At 43.0% G+C, this 18,039-nt stretch overlaps 1 protein-coding gene across 2 annotated transcripts in view; it reads right to left on the bottom strand.

The window, feature by feature from the left end:
• Positions 1–18,039, bottom strand: part of me1 (malic enzyme 1, NADP(+)-dependent, cytosolic) — a 536,434-nt gene that overhangs the window by 346,811 nt on the left and 171,584 nt on the right. For both annotated transcript variants that reach the window (XM_069887178.1, XM_069887179.1), the window contains one exon: positions 7,238–7,371. In XM_069887178.1, the coding sequence (XP_069743279.1) occupies positions 7,238–7,368 (131 nt within the window). In that variant the 5' untranslated portion in view covers positions 7,369–7,371. Of the gene's footprint in view, positions 1–7,237; positions 7,372–18,039 lie in introns of those variants that run through there.

Here is an 18,039-nt window from a genome sequence, read left to right as displayed (position 1 = left end):
CCTTGTACCTTTTCTTTGGTGCACCTCTGTCACGGTGGCCAGTGGAGAGCTCGCCATATAGCATGATCTTGGGAAGGCGATGGTCCTCCATTCTGGAGACGTGACCCATCCAGCGCAGCTGGATCTTCAGCAGCGTGGACTCGATGCTGTCGACCTCTGCCATCTCGAGTACTTCGACGTTAGGGATGTAAGCACTCCAATGGATGTTGAGGATGGAGCGGAGACAACGCTGGTGGAAGCGTTCTAGGAGCCGTAGGTGGTGCCGGTAGAGGACCCATGATTCGGAGCCGAACAGGAGTGTGGGTATGACAACGGCTCTGTATACGCTTATCTTTGTGAGGTTTTTCAGTTGGTTGTTTTTCCAGACTCTTTTGTGTAGTCTTCCAAAGGCGCTATTTGCCTTGGCGAGTCTGTTGTCTATCTCATTGTCGATCCTTGCATCTGATGAAATGGTGCAGCCGAGATAGGTAAACTGGTTGACCGTTTTGAGTTTTGTGTGCCCGATAGAGATGTGGGGGGGCTGGTAGTCATGGTGGGGAGCTGGCTGATGGAGGACCTCAGTTTTCTTCAGGCTAACTTCCAGGCCAAACATTTTGGCAGTTTCCGCAAAGCAGGACGTCAAGCGCTGAAGAGCTGGCTCTGAATGGGCAACTAAAGCGGCATCGTCTGCAAAGAGTAGTTCACGGACAAGTTTCTCTTGTGTCTTGGTGTGAGCTTGCAGGCGCCTCAGATTGAAGAGACTGCCATCCGTGCGGTACCGGATGTAAACAGCGTCTTCATTGTTGGGGTCTTTCATGGCTTGGTTCAGCATCATGCTGAAGAAGATTGAAAAGAGGGTTGGTGCGAGAACACAGCCTTGCTTCACGCCATTGTTAATGGAGAAGGGTTCAGAGAGCTCATTGCTGTATCTGACCCGACCTTGTTGGTTTTCGTGCAGTTGGATAATCATGTTGAGGAACTTTGGGGGACATCCGATGCGCTCTAGTATTTGCCAAAGCCCTTTCCTGCTCACGGTGTCGAAGGCTTTGGTGAGGTCAACAAAGGTGATGCAGATCCCAGTTAACACCATTCTGGTGCCCACACCAACCTCAGTGAGAGGGAGGGTGAGTGAGCGAATGAGTAAGAGGGGGAGGGAGGGAGTAAGCGAGTGAGAGGGGTAGGGAGGCAGCCTCGTGCCAAAAGAAATCCAAGTCTCACTGGTTGAAAATAGCATCTTAAGGTCTGACGTCTGCGCTGGTGGTGTCAGGCCTCAAGATGCCATTTTGTTTTGTTGGTGTCGAGCCAACTGTTTAGAAACACCTGTAAAAAGTCATTTAAATTTAAATTAAATAAAAACAAGTTATTACAAGTTTTAGTTACTACTACCCATTTCTTCCGCGGAACCCCTGCACCTTTCTACAGAACCCGGTTTAGGAAATGGTGCCTTAGAGGGATTGAGTAATTTTTAGCTGCTCAAAACAAGTGAGGGGAGAGAAAGAGATAATTAGAAAGTGACTCATCCAATTAAATTCCTTTTTTTTTAAAGTATTCTTTTATGTGAAATCTCAATGAATTTTATTTTGAGTAACATTGATAACATTTTTACTCACCCAACAATTGAACTTATTCTTAACAAAATGATGCTAGCTTTCTCAGATCACTATATATTCTGTGATTACATCCTTGATGAAAAGTTAGAATAATTTTCGCTACCACCCCTTTTTCATATTTCCCAACAATCCTCCCCTCACCAAACCTAAACAGCCATTATATGACACTGATAGTATTACATTACACTTTCATGGAAATATATTTTAATGTGCCCTACACCATCGCATCCATCCATTCATATAACATGAAAGTGAAGCTTTGTCGTATCTCATAGCCACTGCACAAATTAATCAATCAGTAAGCAGCCTTGTCAATATATCTTGTCACATGCAGTTTTGATGGGTTATCATAAAAATGGAGAGCAGTAACATTTCATTCAGCCATGGTTTTCCAGGGAAGAGGGTTTGAAGGATGCTTTTTCAACCATACCTGGGCTGGTCTATACAAATAGCCTCTTCATTGCCTTCTCAATAGCTCAGCAAATCAATTAGTTAATAGGGCAATAACAAATACTCCCAAGCCAATCACTCTTACACCCCTCGAGCCAATAAATCTCATGACAGTTCTTTCAAGATTATTCGGTTCCTTATTTCCAAAGGACGGTTTGAGCCTGAGAGAATTGATCAAAATTCCAACGCCCAACTAGGAGTGTCCCCGTGAATCCTACAACACTTCATCAACGCCCCACTGATGTAAGCATACAACTTCAATAGGCACTCATCTGGAAAAAAAGTGGGAATGGAGGATAGAGTTTCAGGAGACTAAGGCTATCATCTGCATCTAAAGCTTCTCATCCTATTGAGAAACACAGTCTTGGGCATCACAAATTGTGCAGCAGGATATGAGATACCACACTCCCTCAGTCTGTGTTAATAACCTCGATTAAAGTTGATGATTGGCTAAAATCACTTACCACAATTGACTATCATCTATTAATATCATCTATTTGTTAGGTTATTAAAACTGACTCTGGAAGTGTGGTATCTCATAAAGATGAAAATGAAAATGTTTAAGTTAAACTCCCAGTCAGTCAGTCATTCATAATTCATAGTATGAACTGAGCATGGTGAAGGTGAAATAGGGGCTGTAGGTGATGGGTGAGGAATGATGGGCAGAAGCCATGTGAGAACAGACTAGGATTAAAAAAAAGGCTTCAGACCTTTCTTTTGAGAAGGAAGGGTGAAGATTGAAACAGTTGCTGGAAGGAAACAAAGAGCAATAAAAAATAAAAAGAGGTGGAAACTGAGATACATGGAAGGAGATAACGTGAACCATTATGATTCAAAATCCCTTCATTATCACATATACAAATACACGAAGTTTACTTACTTTCACTTGCCCTGTAAATTTACACAAAGAGGTGACACTATTAAGAGAAGCAAAGGAGCCCTTCAGTGACAGCTTGCCCATGATTCTGCCTCGCCCTCAGGTGGCACTATTTGCTGTGCTCCCAAAACCTCCACAGCCACACTGCCTCCTGTCCAGCAGTGGACCCAAGATCCTGGCATCCAAGTCTCTTGCCTCAACCCCTGGTTCCCAACTCTGGTACAATTAGAGACTGTCAGCACCAAAAGTCCTTCAGGAGCCCTGGTTGCCCTCAGCTCCCTCCATAAGCACCAGTCCTGATACTTGTACCCGATCCAGTCTCCACCAGCCTGGTGTGGGTTCAATAGCAGCCAGCCCCAGATGTCATCCCCTGCCCTGGAGGGTCTCCTGTCCTAGGTTTCTAGTCCTCAAGCTTGGGAGGGATGTGCGAATGTTTTCCTGCTCTAGTGCCCTGTGCCAGTTCACTGCTCTCCTGCAACCCACAACCCTCATGATCTTGCTTGCCAAGCTTGGATGCCGCCTTCTAAGGCAAGGACATCCATGTGCTCTCCCATGTAAAGAAAAATACCATCAGCCCCATTCTACAGGCAGTGTAAACCTGTACAGGCAGGGTCGAAGGGTATGAAGACCAGGCAGAAAGACCCTGCAAGGGAGTGATGGATGACACCTCTCCACTCCTCCTGGATCTGTGTGAGTGCCACCATCTTCAAATCAAGGGAGACACAAGGTCCAGAGGAACCTTCTACCCATCTCCACCTGCTTTCATTCCCGTGTTCCCTTCCACCCATCAGCCACCTGCCTTTCACTCCATTCCTCCCACTCTCCAACTGGCTCCATCTGCCCATCATCCCTCACCCCTTCCTGGTTTCCCCCATCATCCACAAGTCCACCTCAATGCCCATTTGCCATCTGGAGGGAGGGGATTGACCCAAAATCTCAGAAATTTCTCTGCCTCTCCGCAAACAAATGCTGCCCAACCCAATGAACTGGTTTCTGTTATGCTTGAAATTCCAAAATATGCAGTCTGGTTTCTCTAGGAGATTTTAAATGAATCTCTGGAAACATCTCCAAATCTTTTTACGTTATTATAGTTGGATTGGAACAATTTGACTAGCTCTGCAACACAGAATCAGCACTTCAACTGGGTGTGACTGGGTCCACAACTTTCCAATGCACACAGGAGTGCATGGAGTTTTCTTTTTTTAAAGGAGATGAAGAGTCATGAACTCTATGAAACCAGGATCAATACATGTTCACCATTTCATCTCATCTTCCTCCACTTTTCACGAGCTTAATCATACAAAAACATTAACCTGAGGAGGTGACAGGTAGGATTGATTCTGTCGGATCTGGGACAAACCCATCACTTCCATGATAGATCATGGGTTTATTCCTGCAGGGTAGTTTTTCCAGTGAGCACCTCATTGATCTGGGAGCCAGGGAGCAGAGGCACTGCCTTCCAGTGCTCCTCCACAGGGCCCTACTGTCCAGGCAGGTTGAAACTGCAGAAGATCCAAAGAGTTCGGTATCCAAGATGGCAGAGCCCAGACCGAGAGGGCTGGGGGCTCTGAGGAAGCAGCGGATCAGTGCAGGGCACCAGCGCAGGTGAACACACTCTGCACCAAGAAACTTAAGAGAGAACCCTACTGAGCAGGAAGTCACAGAGTGGATCAGAGCTGGAATGTATCCTATCACCACCAACGCACATAAACCTTCCAGTATTTTCTTTCTGCCCCTCAGCGCTGGACTTCGCTTTTCAAAATAACATCAACTTCATCCTCTGCTGGATCCATTCTTTCAGCCAGCGCTTCATGTTCATTACCTCAACAAGGATCCCAATCCCAGACTCCTGATACTCCATAGCAGTTTCCTTGCCCTCCAGCCCAATGGATGGCTCCTGTATCTCCATCCAGACCCCCTCACTTTCCTTCCCACCTCAGACTCCTGATACTCTGCCAGTAACATGCACAGCAACAGCCCTGGTCCCCACACCCTGTCTGTTTTTAAACCACCTTTTCACGTCATCACTCTTAAAACAGCAGCCTGCCCTCTGACCCGTCATCACACTCCAACATTGTTCTTCCCCCTTCCTTCCCCACTTCTCAGAGTCTCCTTTAATCACCTGTGCCCCACCCTTCTGAACCCACACTAGATTTGAGCTGCATCTTTACCATTCTTCCTCACCTCTCCCATACAGAGTGATTGGTCCTCTGAGGTCTCACCTTTCTGTCTCTACACACATTTGAATGGGTTCCAGGTCTGTCATGATGTTGAGCTCTTTCACGAGTCTTCACCACCCCCCCCCCCCCCCCCACCCGGATGATCGATTCTCACATCTCAACCACTCTCCCTCCTCCTAGACACCCACTTCAAGTTTTTCACCCCTCTCCACTTCTATTTCTGGCTGCCAATATAATATTAATCACATGAAGTTCTCCACTCATTTTACCCTCTCTTACCCCCTTCAAATGTACACCACTCCACAATTTACACCAATTCCAACTGTGTTATTAAACCCACCAACAAGGGAGTTGCCAGTGGACTGGCAGACAGACCTCTACCTTGCAGAGACCAGATCTCAATCTTCCTCATTCCTTCCCCTGGACAATGACCCCACCAATGAATATCAAGCCACACTCACCCACACCATCACAGATCTCATTCCTTCAGGAGATTTCCACTCTTCAGCCTCCAATCTCTATACCAATCCAGCACTTCTCAATGTCTAATCCATAAGCAGGACCATCCTGCTCATCCCATTATTTCCACACTGAAACATGTCCCCTTATAACTTAAGTCTATCCTTTGTCCACATCTTTCCCACGTAAATCCAAACAACTCTCTCTGCCTGCATTTTGACAATTTCTGATTCCATGGGGCCTCATCTTCACCATGGATTTCCCAGGCTTTATTCATCTCCAACCCTCACCACTAGAAAGGTCCCAACACCTTCCGCTTCTTTCTAGAACAATATTCAGTTTCCCTCCACCAACACCCTTATCTGCCGGGAAGAAGGTTCTTATCCTAATTTTTTTTTTACATCTCCCATTTCCAAATCAAAGGTGTAGCCATGAGCACGAGCCTGGGTCCCAAGTATGTCTGCTTTTATGTTGACTGCATGGAATAGTGCTTGTTCCAAACCTACCCTGGCACCACCCCAAAATTTCCTTTATCTGCCACCTGGCCCCATTTTACCTTCTTGCCTCTGCCAAATAATTGCCTCTGTCATCCTTCAATCTTCTCTCGCTCAATATTCCCCACTATCCAACCCCTTCCCACCCTGTCCACATTATATCAGCACCATGTCTTGCTGAAGGGCTCCAGCCCAAAACTTCAATCCTATTTCTCCCAGAACTGCTGCTTGACCCACTCAGTTCCTCCTGCAGATTGTCTGTTGCTCAACATTTCAGCATATGCAGCCTCAAGTTTCAAAACAATGTTTATTTTGTATACAACACATTAACGGTAATGGTCAATATAGAATCGTGGCACTCTCTCCTCATTCAATTCACTTTAATGCCCAGCTTGGTAGTAAATGCACAGTAGGGAGTGTGCCACATTTATACATGATGACATGGGGGCAGGTGCTCTGGCACCTCAGGGGGCAGATCCAGCAGCTCATGGAGCTGCTCCAGGCACCTAGCGGGGCAGCTCCAGCACCTCCTTGTCACCATTTTTGGTGAACTCCAGCACCTACAAAATTGGCTCTGCACCCTGCATGCTGAACAGGATCACAGCACCTCTTGAATGCTGAGCCACAAGTGACTGAACCAGATGGGACAGCTGGAGAGATCTTCAAAGTTGAGAGAATTTTCAAACAAAGATTCAGACAAATTGAAAAAGTAAACTTTGTGGAATAAAATTGTTCATAGAATAGCAAACTCCTGATAAGACCACAAACAATAACAAAGTGCTGTATAAACTTCTAGGGACTAATAAAACCTCAAGTTTTATAGTCTGGAAAGAAAGCAAATGGGAACATTCAGAAGCAGATAAATAAATGATAGAAACTTGAGCAAAGCCAGGGATTAATGTGCACCAAATGCAGTTTCCTATTCGTTACAATGTCAGATTGGGTTGGTCAGACAGCACATTTAAAAAAACATTTCCATCTTCACAATGTTTATGCATCTTGCTGTAAATTGTCACAAGTCAGTTCATTAAATTGCCTTGACACAAAGAGTTAAGTGAAAGGACGATGAGATTGGAACAACATTCAGATGTTGCAAAATTAAACATAAGCAAGTGAGTTTTGTAGTAAACTGTCATTTCACATCAGATTTAGCAAGACATTCTAGATTTGATTTTTAATCCATCTTACCGATCAAGATCATCTTTTCTCATTTCATAGTTCCTCAGCACTCGAAGGACCTGAACATCCTGGCTAAGGATACAAGGAGGCAATAACCCATGGATGCCCAGTTGTAGCCGCTCCTCCAATGTAAAGGCCATGCCCTAGTAGGAGGGGGAAAAAAAATAAAATTTTTACTGTTGTTATCTTTGCTTTGAAAATACCTCTTAAATGCCAACTTTGAAAACTAATCAGAATTGACAAATATTTCCCAAAGGACTGTCACAAACATTGAAAGTATGACAACTGAGGATCGACTCAATTTAGGATATGAGCCTTTGCAAATAATGTATAGTTAAATATTCACTTAACTTGAAGAAATTAACAGAAGTATGGTAACGTAAGCCTCTTCAGGGTAATGGCAGGGGAAGAGGAGGTTTCGGAGTTTACAACTTTTGATGACATAGGGAAGTTAGGCTAATATTCCAGTGACTCTACCATGATGAAGCACTTTGAAAAGCTGATCATGGTTCACCTCAATTCTAGCCTCCCTGCTAGCACTGGTTCACTTCAATGTGTCAACTACCCAAGCCGATCCACAGCAGATATCATGTCCCTGGCACTCCACTCAGCCCTGGAATACCTCATCCTTTGGTTAGACTATTAAACATAGAATGCAACTCCACCATTACCAAAGTCCCCAATACAACCACTCTCCCAACATCAGAAAAACCAAGAGAAACCAAAAGTTCAAGAGAATTGAAAGTGACCACTGCCGTCCCCCTCAATAAATCACACTGAAGTGCAAAGAGTAAATAACTAGAGTTCATGGGAATAAACATCTCCAATGACCTGACCTGGACCAAGCACATCAACATGACTGCCAAGAAAGTACATTCTCTACGAGAATCCCCCTTGCCCCTCAACATCTACAGGTACACTATGAAAAGCATTCTTGCTGGATGCATCAGTGTGGCATGGGAGGTGCTCTATTCAAGATCATTACACACTACAGAGGGCAGTGAGTGCAGGTCAGAACATTTTGCAAACCCGCTTCCCATTCATGGACTCCATTTCCTGCATCAAGTAAAAGGCAGCCAACATACTGAAGGAGCCATCACACTGTAGACGCATCCTCTTCTCCCAGTGGGGAGCAGGCTGAAATGTGAAATCGCACACCAACAGGCATAAAAAGTTTCTTCCCAACAGCCTGAATGAACTCCACAACAATTCGAACATGACGCCCTTGTGCTTGCTCCTAATGTCCCCTGCCCCTGCCCCTATAAATTGATTCTCTGCTATTTGTGCTCATTTTCTACTTTCTACAGCTGCATGTTACAGTTGACGTGTAGACTGCTCACAGAATGATATGGTAACCAGGAACTCAAGAAAGGACTTGGTAAGCTCAAAGGAGGCATAAGGCAGCCCTGGCAAGTAGAATTAAGGAGAACCCCAAGGCTTTCTATTGATAGGTAAAGAACAGAAGGATGATAAGAATGAAGGTCAGGTTTGTAATGATATAGTTGTAATGATATAGGAGGCCCGCCCTCCTGTTGACATCCTCTCCTAGACTTCTTCCATGTGACCCAGGCCATAAAGGTAGAGTCCCCTCTTCCCTCTCCTCATTTCCCTAGTCTTAACCCAGGCCATCAATCTCTAGTGTAATAAAGTCCATCGTTGTCCTCAGTCTTATTATTGAAGCAACTGGTAGCGTCTAACAGGGTTGCACAAGGGAAAATGTGGCTGGAGGCAGAGGAGGTCCTAAATGAATACTTTACTTCAGTGTTCACCAGAGCAAAGGACATGTCAGAAAAGTGCAGGCTTGTGTGCTGGATGATGTTCAGCTTTGGAAAAAGGAAGTGCTGGTTCTTCTTAAAAATATTAAGGTTGATAAGTCCACAAGGCTGGACCAGATAAACCCACAGTGACTGTGAGAAGGGAGGGAAGAGATAGCTGGGGCATTGGGCATGACCTTTGCATCTTCCTTGTCCACAGGGGAGGTACCGGAGGATTGGAGAATTGCAAATATAGTCCACTGATTTAAAAAAAGATAATAGGGAGAATTCTGCGAATTATAGGCCATTGAGTCTTATATCAGTGGTGTGCAAACTGCTGGACAGGATTCTTAAGGACAGGATTTATGAGCTTTTGGAGAAGTACAGTTATCTCAAGGATAGTCAGCATGGCTTTGAGGGGAAGGTCGTGCCTCACAAGCCTAAACATGTTTTTTTTTAAGATTACAAAAGAAATTGAAGGAAGGGTGGTAGATGTGGTATAGATAGATTTTATTAAGGCAGTTCACAAGGTTCCCCCATGAGACTCATTCAGAAAGTTGAGACGTGCTGGACAAATGCAATGCTGGGGGAATGTGAGGTCATGAAGTCATGTCACAAATCTACAAATCTCTGGTGAGACCATACAAAATATAGTGTTCAGTTCTGGTCACCTCATTAAAGGAAGGATGTGGAAGTTTTGGAGAGGGTGTTAAGGAGATTTACCAGGATGCTGCCTGGATTGAAAAACAAGACGTTTGAGGCAAGGTTTGCATAGTTAGGACTATGCTCTTTGGAACAAAGAAGGCCAAGAGGTGACTTAATAGAGGCCTACAAAATTCTGAGAGGCATAGACTGCCAGTGCCTTTTCCTCAGGCCAGGAGTAATAAACGCCAGTGAGCATATGTACAAACTGAAAGGAGGAATGTTTCGGGGAGATATCAGGGAAAGGTTTTTTTTCCCCTCACAGAGTTGTGGGTGCCTGGATTGCCTGGCCAGGGGTGATAGTAGAAGCCAAAACATTGGGGGTATTTAAAACACTTTTAGACAGACATATGGATAAAATCAAAATGGAGGTTTACACAGTAGGAAAGGTTTAGTATATTTTTGGTAGGAATATAGATTTATGGTGGCACAGTTAGCATAGCACTGTTACAGTGTCAGCAATTGGGACCAGGGTTCAAATCCCGTGTTGTCTTTAAGAAGTTTGTACATTCTCTCCATGTCTGTGTGGGTTTCCTCCAGATGCTCCAGTTTTCTCCCACTGTTCAAATACTTAACCGGGGGTTATAAGACAATCAGGTGTAATTGGGCGGCATGGGCTCATGGACTGAGATGGTCTGTTACCGCGCTGTCTAAATGTATTTTTTTAAATTTAACATGAAGGTCAGCACATTAAGGACCAAAGGGCCTGTACTGTGCTATAATGTTCTATGTTCTTACTGCACTAGGTATAATGCACAAATAACCTTGCTTTCCTTCCTTCCAAATTTTTGTTATTGTTTGAACTTTCCAATGAACAAAAAAAATTTCATTCCAAATGTTGCAGCTTTCTTGCCAACTACCACAGGCAAATATTGTTGCAATTCTTTATTTCCAGCAATCACATTCACATCAAAGTCATTAATACATGGAGGAAAAATCATGGCCCCTACTATGCTCTACGAACACCACTATAAACTATAGAGGGGAACAATAGCAACATTTAAAAGATATTCGGACCCACTTATGGATATGAAGAGGTAAGAAGGATATGGAGCAAATGTGACTAGCCCAGATTGCTAACTTGGTCAAAAAGGATATTTTGGGCCCTGAGGCCTGTTCTGCGCTGTGTGATAATGACCTTGGGAAACCCAAAACAAAAGTAAAGTCATACGAGAGAAAAGGCAGGCACAAAGATGTTGTATACCTGGAAGAAAATAATAGTGTCTCCCACTCCAAGAACAATTTTCACTGCATTACACTGAAGTCAAACAAAGCAACCTCCAGTTGTATTCGTGCTCCTTATCTACAATGCATCAGCAGGGAACAGTTAGCCCAGAAGTCAACTTTAAGCCAGCTTTCTGACTTTTAAACCATTTTAAACTAAGTCAGCCATTCCTTGTGGTTTGGCAATATATGTGTATATACTTTAGTTACATTGTTCTTTTTATCATTTTTGTCAAATCCAAGATCCCATAAATTTCAACACTTGATCACAGAGAAAGAACCATTACCAGAATAAAGAATATGCTCGTTTCATGCATGATGTGCTCCAGAACCCAATTATTTACTACTCCTACTTCAGCAGCAATTCTTATTTTGTTTCTTCAAACAAATTTTCATTGTGGTGCTTGGATTGTATACCAGTATCAGCAAATTGGAAAACACTACTTTAAACAGGCACTAGAAGAAAACAATCACACAGCAAGATAATGAATCAATGTGTTCAAGTGAAAGGGTAGATGAAAACAGGGGAGAAAGAGACAAAAATGTCTTTCTAACTAGAAAAATTACTGATATCCTGAACCATCTCTCATGGGCATTTAGCTGTCCCGTTAAAGCCATAGACCATGCTGTTTGACAAACCTTTGACCTTGATAATTTCTCTTTTAAATATTTTTATTGCGTTTAACATAAAAACGTACATACAAGTCATCTCATATACATACAAGTAAAAAAATGATGGATCTACATTACACAGTTCCTTGACCCACATGAGAAACAAGTTATTGAATTAATCTATGATAACAATGTTGAAACCCATATTTGCCAAATTAATCCAAATAAAATATTGATAAAAAGAAAAAAAAAACACTAAAAAAATCAAATTATCCCCTCGCTTTAATCAAGGTTACCTTTGTAAAAGAAAAAGGGAAAGTGTGGATCGGATAGCCACCTCCAGACATCGGACAGAGAATCTCCAAAACAGTTAAAATTCTTAACTTTTCCAACCATGATGGTATTCCATGAATGGGCCCCACATCCCGACTGTGCCAAACTCATAAGGCATCAAGATAAATTGTCCTTGATTAGAGTGGAGGTGCCACTGAAGTAACCCGAGCACATTTGGTGCATTTTGGTGCTCTGCAGCTACATAACACCTGCGATGGAGGGAATGGATGTCTCATTAGGCCCTTTCATACAGTGCAAAAGCCCAACTGTAGAGGCAGAGATTCTTTGTCCTTATGTTGGGAGACTTACCTCTATGAATGCACCACGGCCAGCTCCAAGGCGTCAACTGCAGTTCCGCTTGGGGAAGGATCATCAGCAAAGCGATGTGCTCCACTGCCTGACATGAATGTAATGCCACTGCAAGCAGCTGGCTAGGGGCAGGCTGATGACGTCGCAATGACGTCATTAAACCGCAACCCATCTCCCCCTCCCTCTCCCAACCACTCATTCACTCACTCCTCTCCCTACATGACCCCGTCAGGGCAGGGGGCGGCTGCTCCAGCATTTCACTGGGCTGCTTTAGCCTTCAGGGCCACTCTTCAGCAGGTCAAAACACAGCAGAGCAATGGCTGTCTTCCCTACCGATAATCCCCCACACAACTTGAACCGTTCTGGGAAACACAAGAGCGGTTTCAGCTGCATGGGGGATTATGGGTAGGGAAGACGGCCATTGCTCTGCCACATATTTATGATGGGTAGTGCTACGGCACCTGTCACCCCACCTCCATCGGCTTCTGGGGAGGCACAAGGCGCCGTTTAACATGAATGAAGCACAAGAACAGCCTTTTAGGGCTGCTCCATGAAAGGCAAGTTTATATTTTTTTTGCTTCCCGTGTCTAACTATGAGTTCAGTTGGAGCTCCCCAGAAAGTGCATTATTCCATCAACCTCCTGACTTGGTGTAGGGGCGGGGGGGGGGGGGGTGGATGGCAAGGGTCCAACAGAGTTTCTGGCCAGTGGTGGCCCCAGAACATAATGGACTTAAATATTTTTACTGAGGAAGCCTCCAATGCTTCAACGGGCAACAAATTCCACAGAATCACCTCCGCCTGGGAAAAACAGTTCCTCCTCATCTGCGTCCTAAATCTACTATCCAGAATCTTGAGGCCATGTCTGCTACTTCTACTCCCACCTACCAGTGGAAGCAACTCGCCTACCTCTATCTTATTAATGCTTTTCATAATTTTACATGTTTCTATAAGATTCCTTCTCATTCTTCTGAATTCCGTTGTCCCAGACAACCCAATCTCTCATAGGCTAATCCCATCAGCTCTGGAATTCACTTCTTTTTAGGAGCTCTGACATGAACAGCTGAGGTATTTACCTCTTGGTTACACTTGCAGGGTTTTTTTTTCAGGGATATGGACTATCCTCCCAGGGAATTTATCACCCACGTCCAACTTGAACAGAATGGCTCTCTAGATTTTTGTTAATCTCAGAGGATTATGAGGTTTGGAAATCTTTATCCTTAAGTCACTGGAAGCAAAGGGGAGGTTAGAACAAGAGATCATAAGTTAAGGGTAAGGGGGCAAAACTTTAGGAGAAATGTTAGAGGATGGTTTTTCACTCAGAGAGTGGTTGCAGAATGGAATGATCTTCCAGCAGAGAGGGTTGTGGCAGGGTCCCTTCTATCATTTAAGAGAAGGTTGGATGTGTAGATGGTTGTGAGGGGGCTGGAGGGTTATGGGTGGAGAGTGGGGAGGGGAGTTAGTGGAGTTGTTCAAGTGAACTGGCACAGACTCGAAGGGCCGATCTGGCCTGTTTCCGTGCTGTAAATGGTTATATGGAAGTGAGCTTTAACATGAGGTGCATATACCAATGTATCCAATTATTCAAATATTGCAGGTGGAAACAACTCAAATAAAATTTCACATACAGAAAAACACCTAAAAATTAAATCCATGTTATTTTTAAAGCCTTCATTTTTGACCAGCAGGAGACTTAGTTCCATATGCTGAAGAAATAGTTTGCCTACTTTCGTCGAGATGAAAATACACATTGAAATTAATGAAGTGCAAGATAACCACATCCTGGTGGAGGCCACAAGTACGGCACAGGTTTGCTCTCATTATGAATTTCTATTTAATCTCATGAAAAAGTTTAGCAAACCCATCTTCACCCCCCTTCAATCATGAAAATAAAAGTTCATCTTGAAGTAGCATGTTGAGAAATTCCTGAAAATTTCAAATTGGTAATCCAATTGATCAAGCATTTTTGAAAATAAAGCTGAAAAATGGAAGTGAATGCATTGGTTGTGACAAAATATAGCTTGGAATGGGTCATTTAAAGGAAATGAAGCTTGACAAAAAGGTAACAAATAGAAAATGCCATCCTCTTGCATTGTATCAGATCACTTTTGTTATAAAACCCAAATGAACCATTCATTTCTTAAGGGCAAGTGCAGAGAGGTTCAATGGAATAAGCAAATTACAATGCCAGAAAATAGCAAGACAGAAACCTTTTTTAAAGAAATTAAACTTGAGCTACTGAGAAGCTTGCTTACTTCAGAATTGAAAGGTCAATGAAATATCACTCCAGAGCTCATATGAAACAGATGCTGTCTGGAAATTAAAACATGCAGCCAATTTTTGGGGGACAGCAAATCTCCAACAGCTTAGCTAGAAAACAGCTTCATATTTGTTGTTGGATATTACATTCTGTGCACTGTTTGATGCATTTACACCAAATAACATACATGCTTCTCTCAATGGGATTTCATCAGGATCCAATATTGGCATGTAATAGCACAGATTTCATCAAATTTCCAAAATTCCTCGTAAATCGGAGTAATCCGAATTTGATCTTTACGACCATGCTGCTTTAACAGTATTCCAATTAAAATGATACAATTTACAGAGAATGTCATTTAACATTTAAGAAGCACAAAATAACCTGTCGAACAACAGATTAATTGATAAATTTTTAAATTGCAGGCCACTGATAAGAGACAGATTTTCTCCAAGGAGGAAAGGTAGAGTTTATCTGAAACTAAGCCATAGCAGTTTGCTCACTACCAACAATTTAATGGGATACTGGAGTGGTGGGGGGGTGGGGGGGGGGTGGGGGGGAGAGGTGCTTCCTGCATGGATAGAAATTTTGGAACAAGGCATTCTACTGTACACAAAGAAAAGGCCACAATTAGTGGACAAAGAGAGCACATCAAACAAGGTTCAGAGTAAAAGAACAAATACCAAAAGTTGAGAAACAGGAATAATTACAGAAAATAAAACGCTTGGTGTCATGAAATATGACTCAAAAAATACAGATTTATTAACTATAGCTTCTTGACTTATTAAAATTTTTTAAATTTAGACATACAGTATTATAACAGGCATTTCAGCCCACAAGTCCATGCCACCCAGTTAGCCTACACCACCAGTTTGTTTTGAACGATGGGAAGAAACCAGAGTCCCTGGGGAAAACCCACTCAAGCATGGGAGAAAGTGCAAACTCCTTACAGACAGCGCGGGATTCGAACCCAAGTTCCGATTGCTGGCGCTGCAAGGGCGTTGCACTAACCGCTACACCAACTGCGTTCTTTATGTACTTTAACTTCTTCCACCTGCAATTACAAACTTTAGAAATTCAACATTGGGTCCAATGGTTCACAGCCAAGAAAGATATAAAGAGCATCAAACCATATCTATGCAGCAGCTCAAACCTTTTGCTGGGTTGGTTGCAGTTGATTTAAAAAAAGGGTGAATTAATATATAGTGAGAAACTTTCTCAGAAATCAAAATATTTTTTTTGGTAAAGGTCATTCATCCAGTCATGCAACTGATCCATCACAGATACCATCCTGCAGATATCCTACGAAAGCCACTACATTACAGCAAAGTACAAAGCTGTAGTTTATTTGGCATTTGTTAATTTTTGGATAAAACCTGAAAAAACATGCAGGACACTAGGTATTTTCTAACAATACTCAATGTGGACATAAAGGTAAACAAGAGATCAAGAGTTATGGGAAAGGAAATATTCAGAGCTTCCCAGAGTTTTTGTTTAAGCAGGCAAGGACATTCAGATTCATTGTCTGAGTACATACATGACATCACATAAAACCCTGAGATTCTTTTTCCTATGGGGCAACAGAATTACCACTTGTTAGTGGTGCAAAAAACTGTACTCAACATACACATGCAAACAAATACAGAAATGTAAACTTTCTGTGCAATACAGAGAAAGAAAAAAAAAAAATCAGTAAGATGCAAAAGTAAGAGTCCTTAAATAAGTCCTTGATTGAGTTTGTTGTTGAGTGATGGAGAGTTAGCAGCTTTTCCTGAAGCTAGTGGTGTTAGTCTTGTGGCTCCTATACCTCTTACCTGGTGGCAGCAGTGAGAACAGAATATGTTCTGGGTGATGTGGATCCTTCATGATAGTTGCTGCTTTCTGGCAGCAATGTTCCCTATAGATGGTTCTCAATGGTGAGGAGGGTTTTGCCCGTGATGTCCTGGGCTGTGTCTATTACCTGTTGCAGGGCTTTACTAGTATCCCCATATCAGACGTAATGTTGCTGATCAGCACACTTTCAACCACTCACCTGTGGAAATTTGCCAGGGTTTCCAATGTCATAGTTAACCTCTACAAGTTCCCAAGGAAGTAGAGGCGCTGATGTGCTTTCTTCACAATGCCATTGGTATTAATGGGTCCAGGAAAGATCCTCTGAGATGGTGACTCCCAAGAACTTAAATTTGATCAGCCTCTCCACTTCTGAACCTTCAATGACCACTGGATCGTACACCTCTGGTTTTCCCTTCTTGAAAATCAACAATCAGCCCCTTGGTTTTAATGACCTTAAGCACCATTCAGCCATGCTTTCAATCTCTATCCGGATTCAATCGCCCCTTATTATACAACCCACTACTGTGGGATCACCCACAAATTTACAGATGGTGTTATTGTTATTCTGAGCCACAGAGTCAAAGGTGTATAGCGTGTAGAGCAGGAGGCCAAGAACACAGCCATGTGGTGCTCCAGTACTGATAGAGATTGTGGAGGAGATGCACTTATCAATCCTCACTGTGGTCGGAGATGAGGAAATCCAGAATGTAATTACATAGTGGGGTGTTGAGTCCCAGGTCTTGGAGTTTGCTTTGAAGGCACAATGGTGCTAAGTGCCTATCTGAAGTCAACAAACTTGAATGTATCTTTGCTGTCCAGGTGTTCCAGGCCTTTGTGCAGAGCCAATGAGATGGCATCTGCTGTAGACCCGTTTCTACAATAGGTGAATTGAAACAAATCCATGTCGCCACTCAGACAGGACCCGACAGGCTTCAACACCAGCCTATCGAAACATTTCACTGTTGATGGGAGTGGCACTGAGTTGATAATCATTTAGGCAGGTTACCACACTCAGAAGCACAATTGTAAAATTTCACACCACTATTTTGAAGCTGCCTATTGACTTGAATCATTCTTCAAGCTACACATTACGTGAGTTCTATTTTAGTCTTTGAAATTCCTGCCAAAGGCAAGAAAAATATTACATAAAATTGCATCATCCAATTTCTCAGCATTTCTGATTTGCTTAGTGTTGTACAAACATCTACTTGTCCTGTTCCCAAAAAGAAAGTAAAATTTATGGAAATCATACAAAAAGCACTAGGAAATTTCTTACTTAGAATTTTGCAATAAAGCAAGCCCATTTTGGCAGTTATGCACACAAGTATGGGGACAAAAAGGAGTCTGCAACAGTTGCTGTGCTGCAGGGAATATTATTCAATTCATCCTATGGCACCAGCATTTGGACAGCGAGAGAAGACTTTACAGCAAGGGTGACAGCAGACGACAAAGGATCACATCCAAAGAGCAGGTGTTAACAGCTAGGATAGCAAAACAGAGTCTCAATCTGATCATTTCTACCCATGGATGCAGCCTTACCTACCGAGTAACTTTAGCATTTCATTTGATCAAGTTAAACAGTGGCTGTGGTGATCAGTCCCACAGCATTGGTGTTGGTGACACTATTTGAGGAGAAAAATCAAGATGAAATTTGCAAACGCACCATAAAATAGTCTTTTATACCGATACTCGAACAACCAATGGAAGAGTCTGCTGACATTTCCTGCCATCACTCCTTTTCTAACATCACCTTTGGTGTTAACAGTCCAACATTAACCCTGACAAC

This window comes from Narcine bancroftii, chromosome 6 (genome assembly GCF_036971445.1).
Source record: "Narcine bancroftii isolate sNarBan1 chromosome 6, sNarBan1.hap1, whole genome shotgun sequence".
Classification (NCBI taxonomy): Eukaryota; Metazoa; Chordata; class Chondrichthyes; order Torpediniformes; family Narcinidae; genus Narcine; species Narcine bancroftii.
Note: the sequence above shows the minus strand (reverse complement) of the source record. Positions and strands in the feature narration are given on the sequence as shown.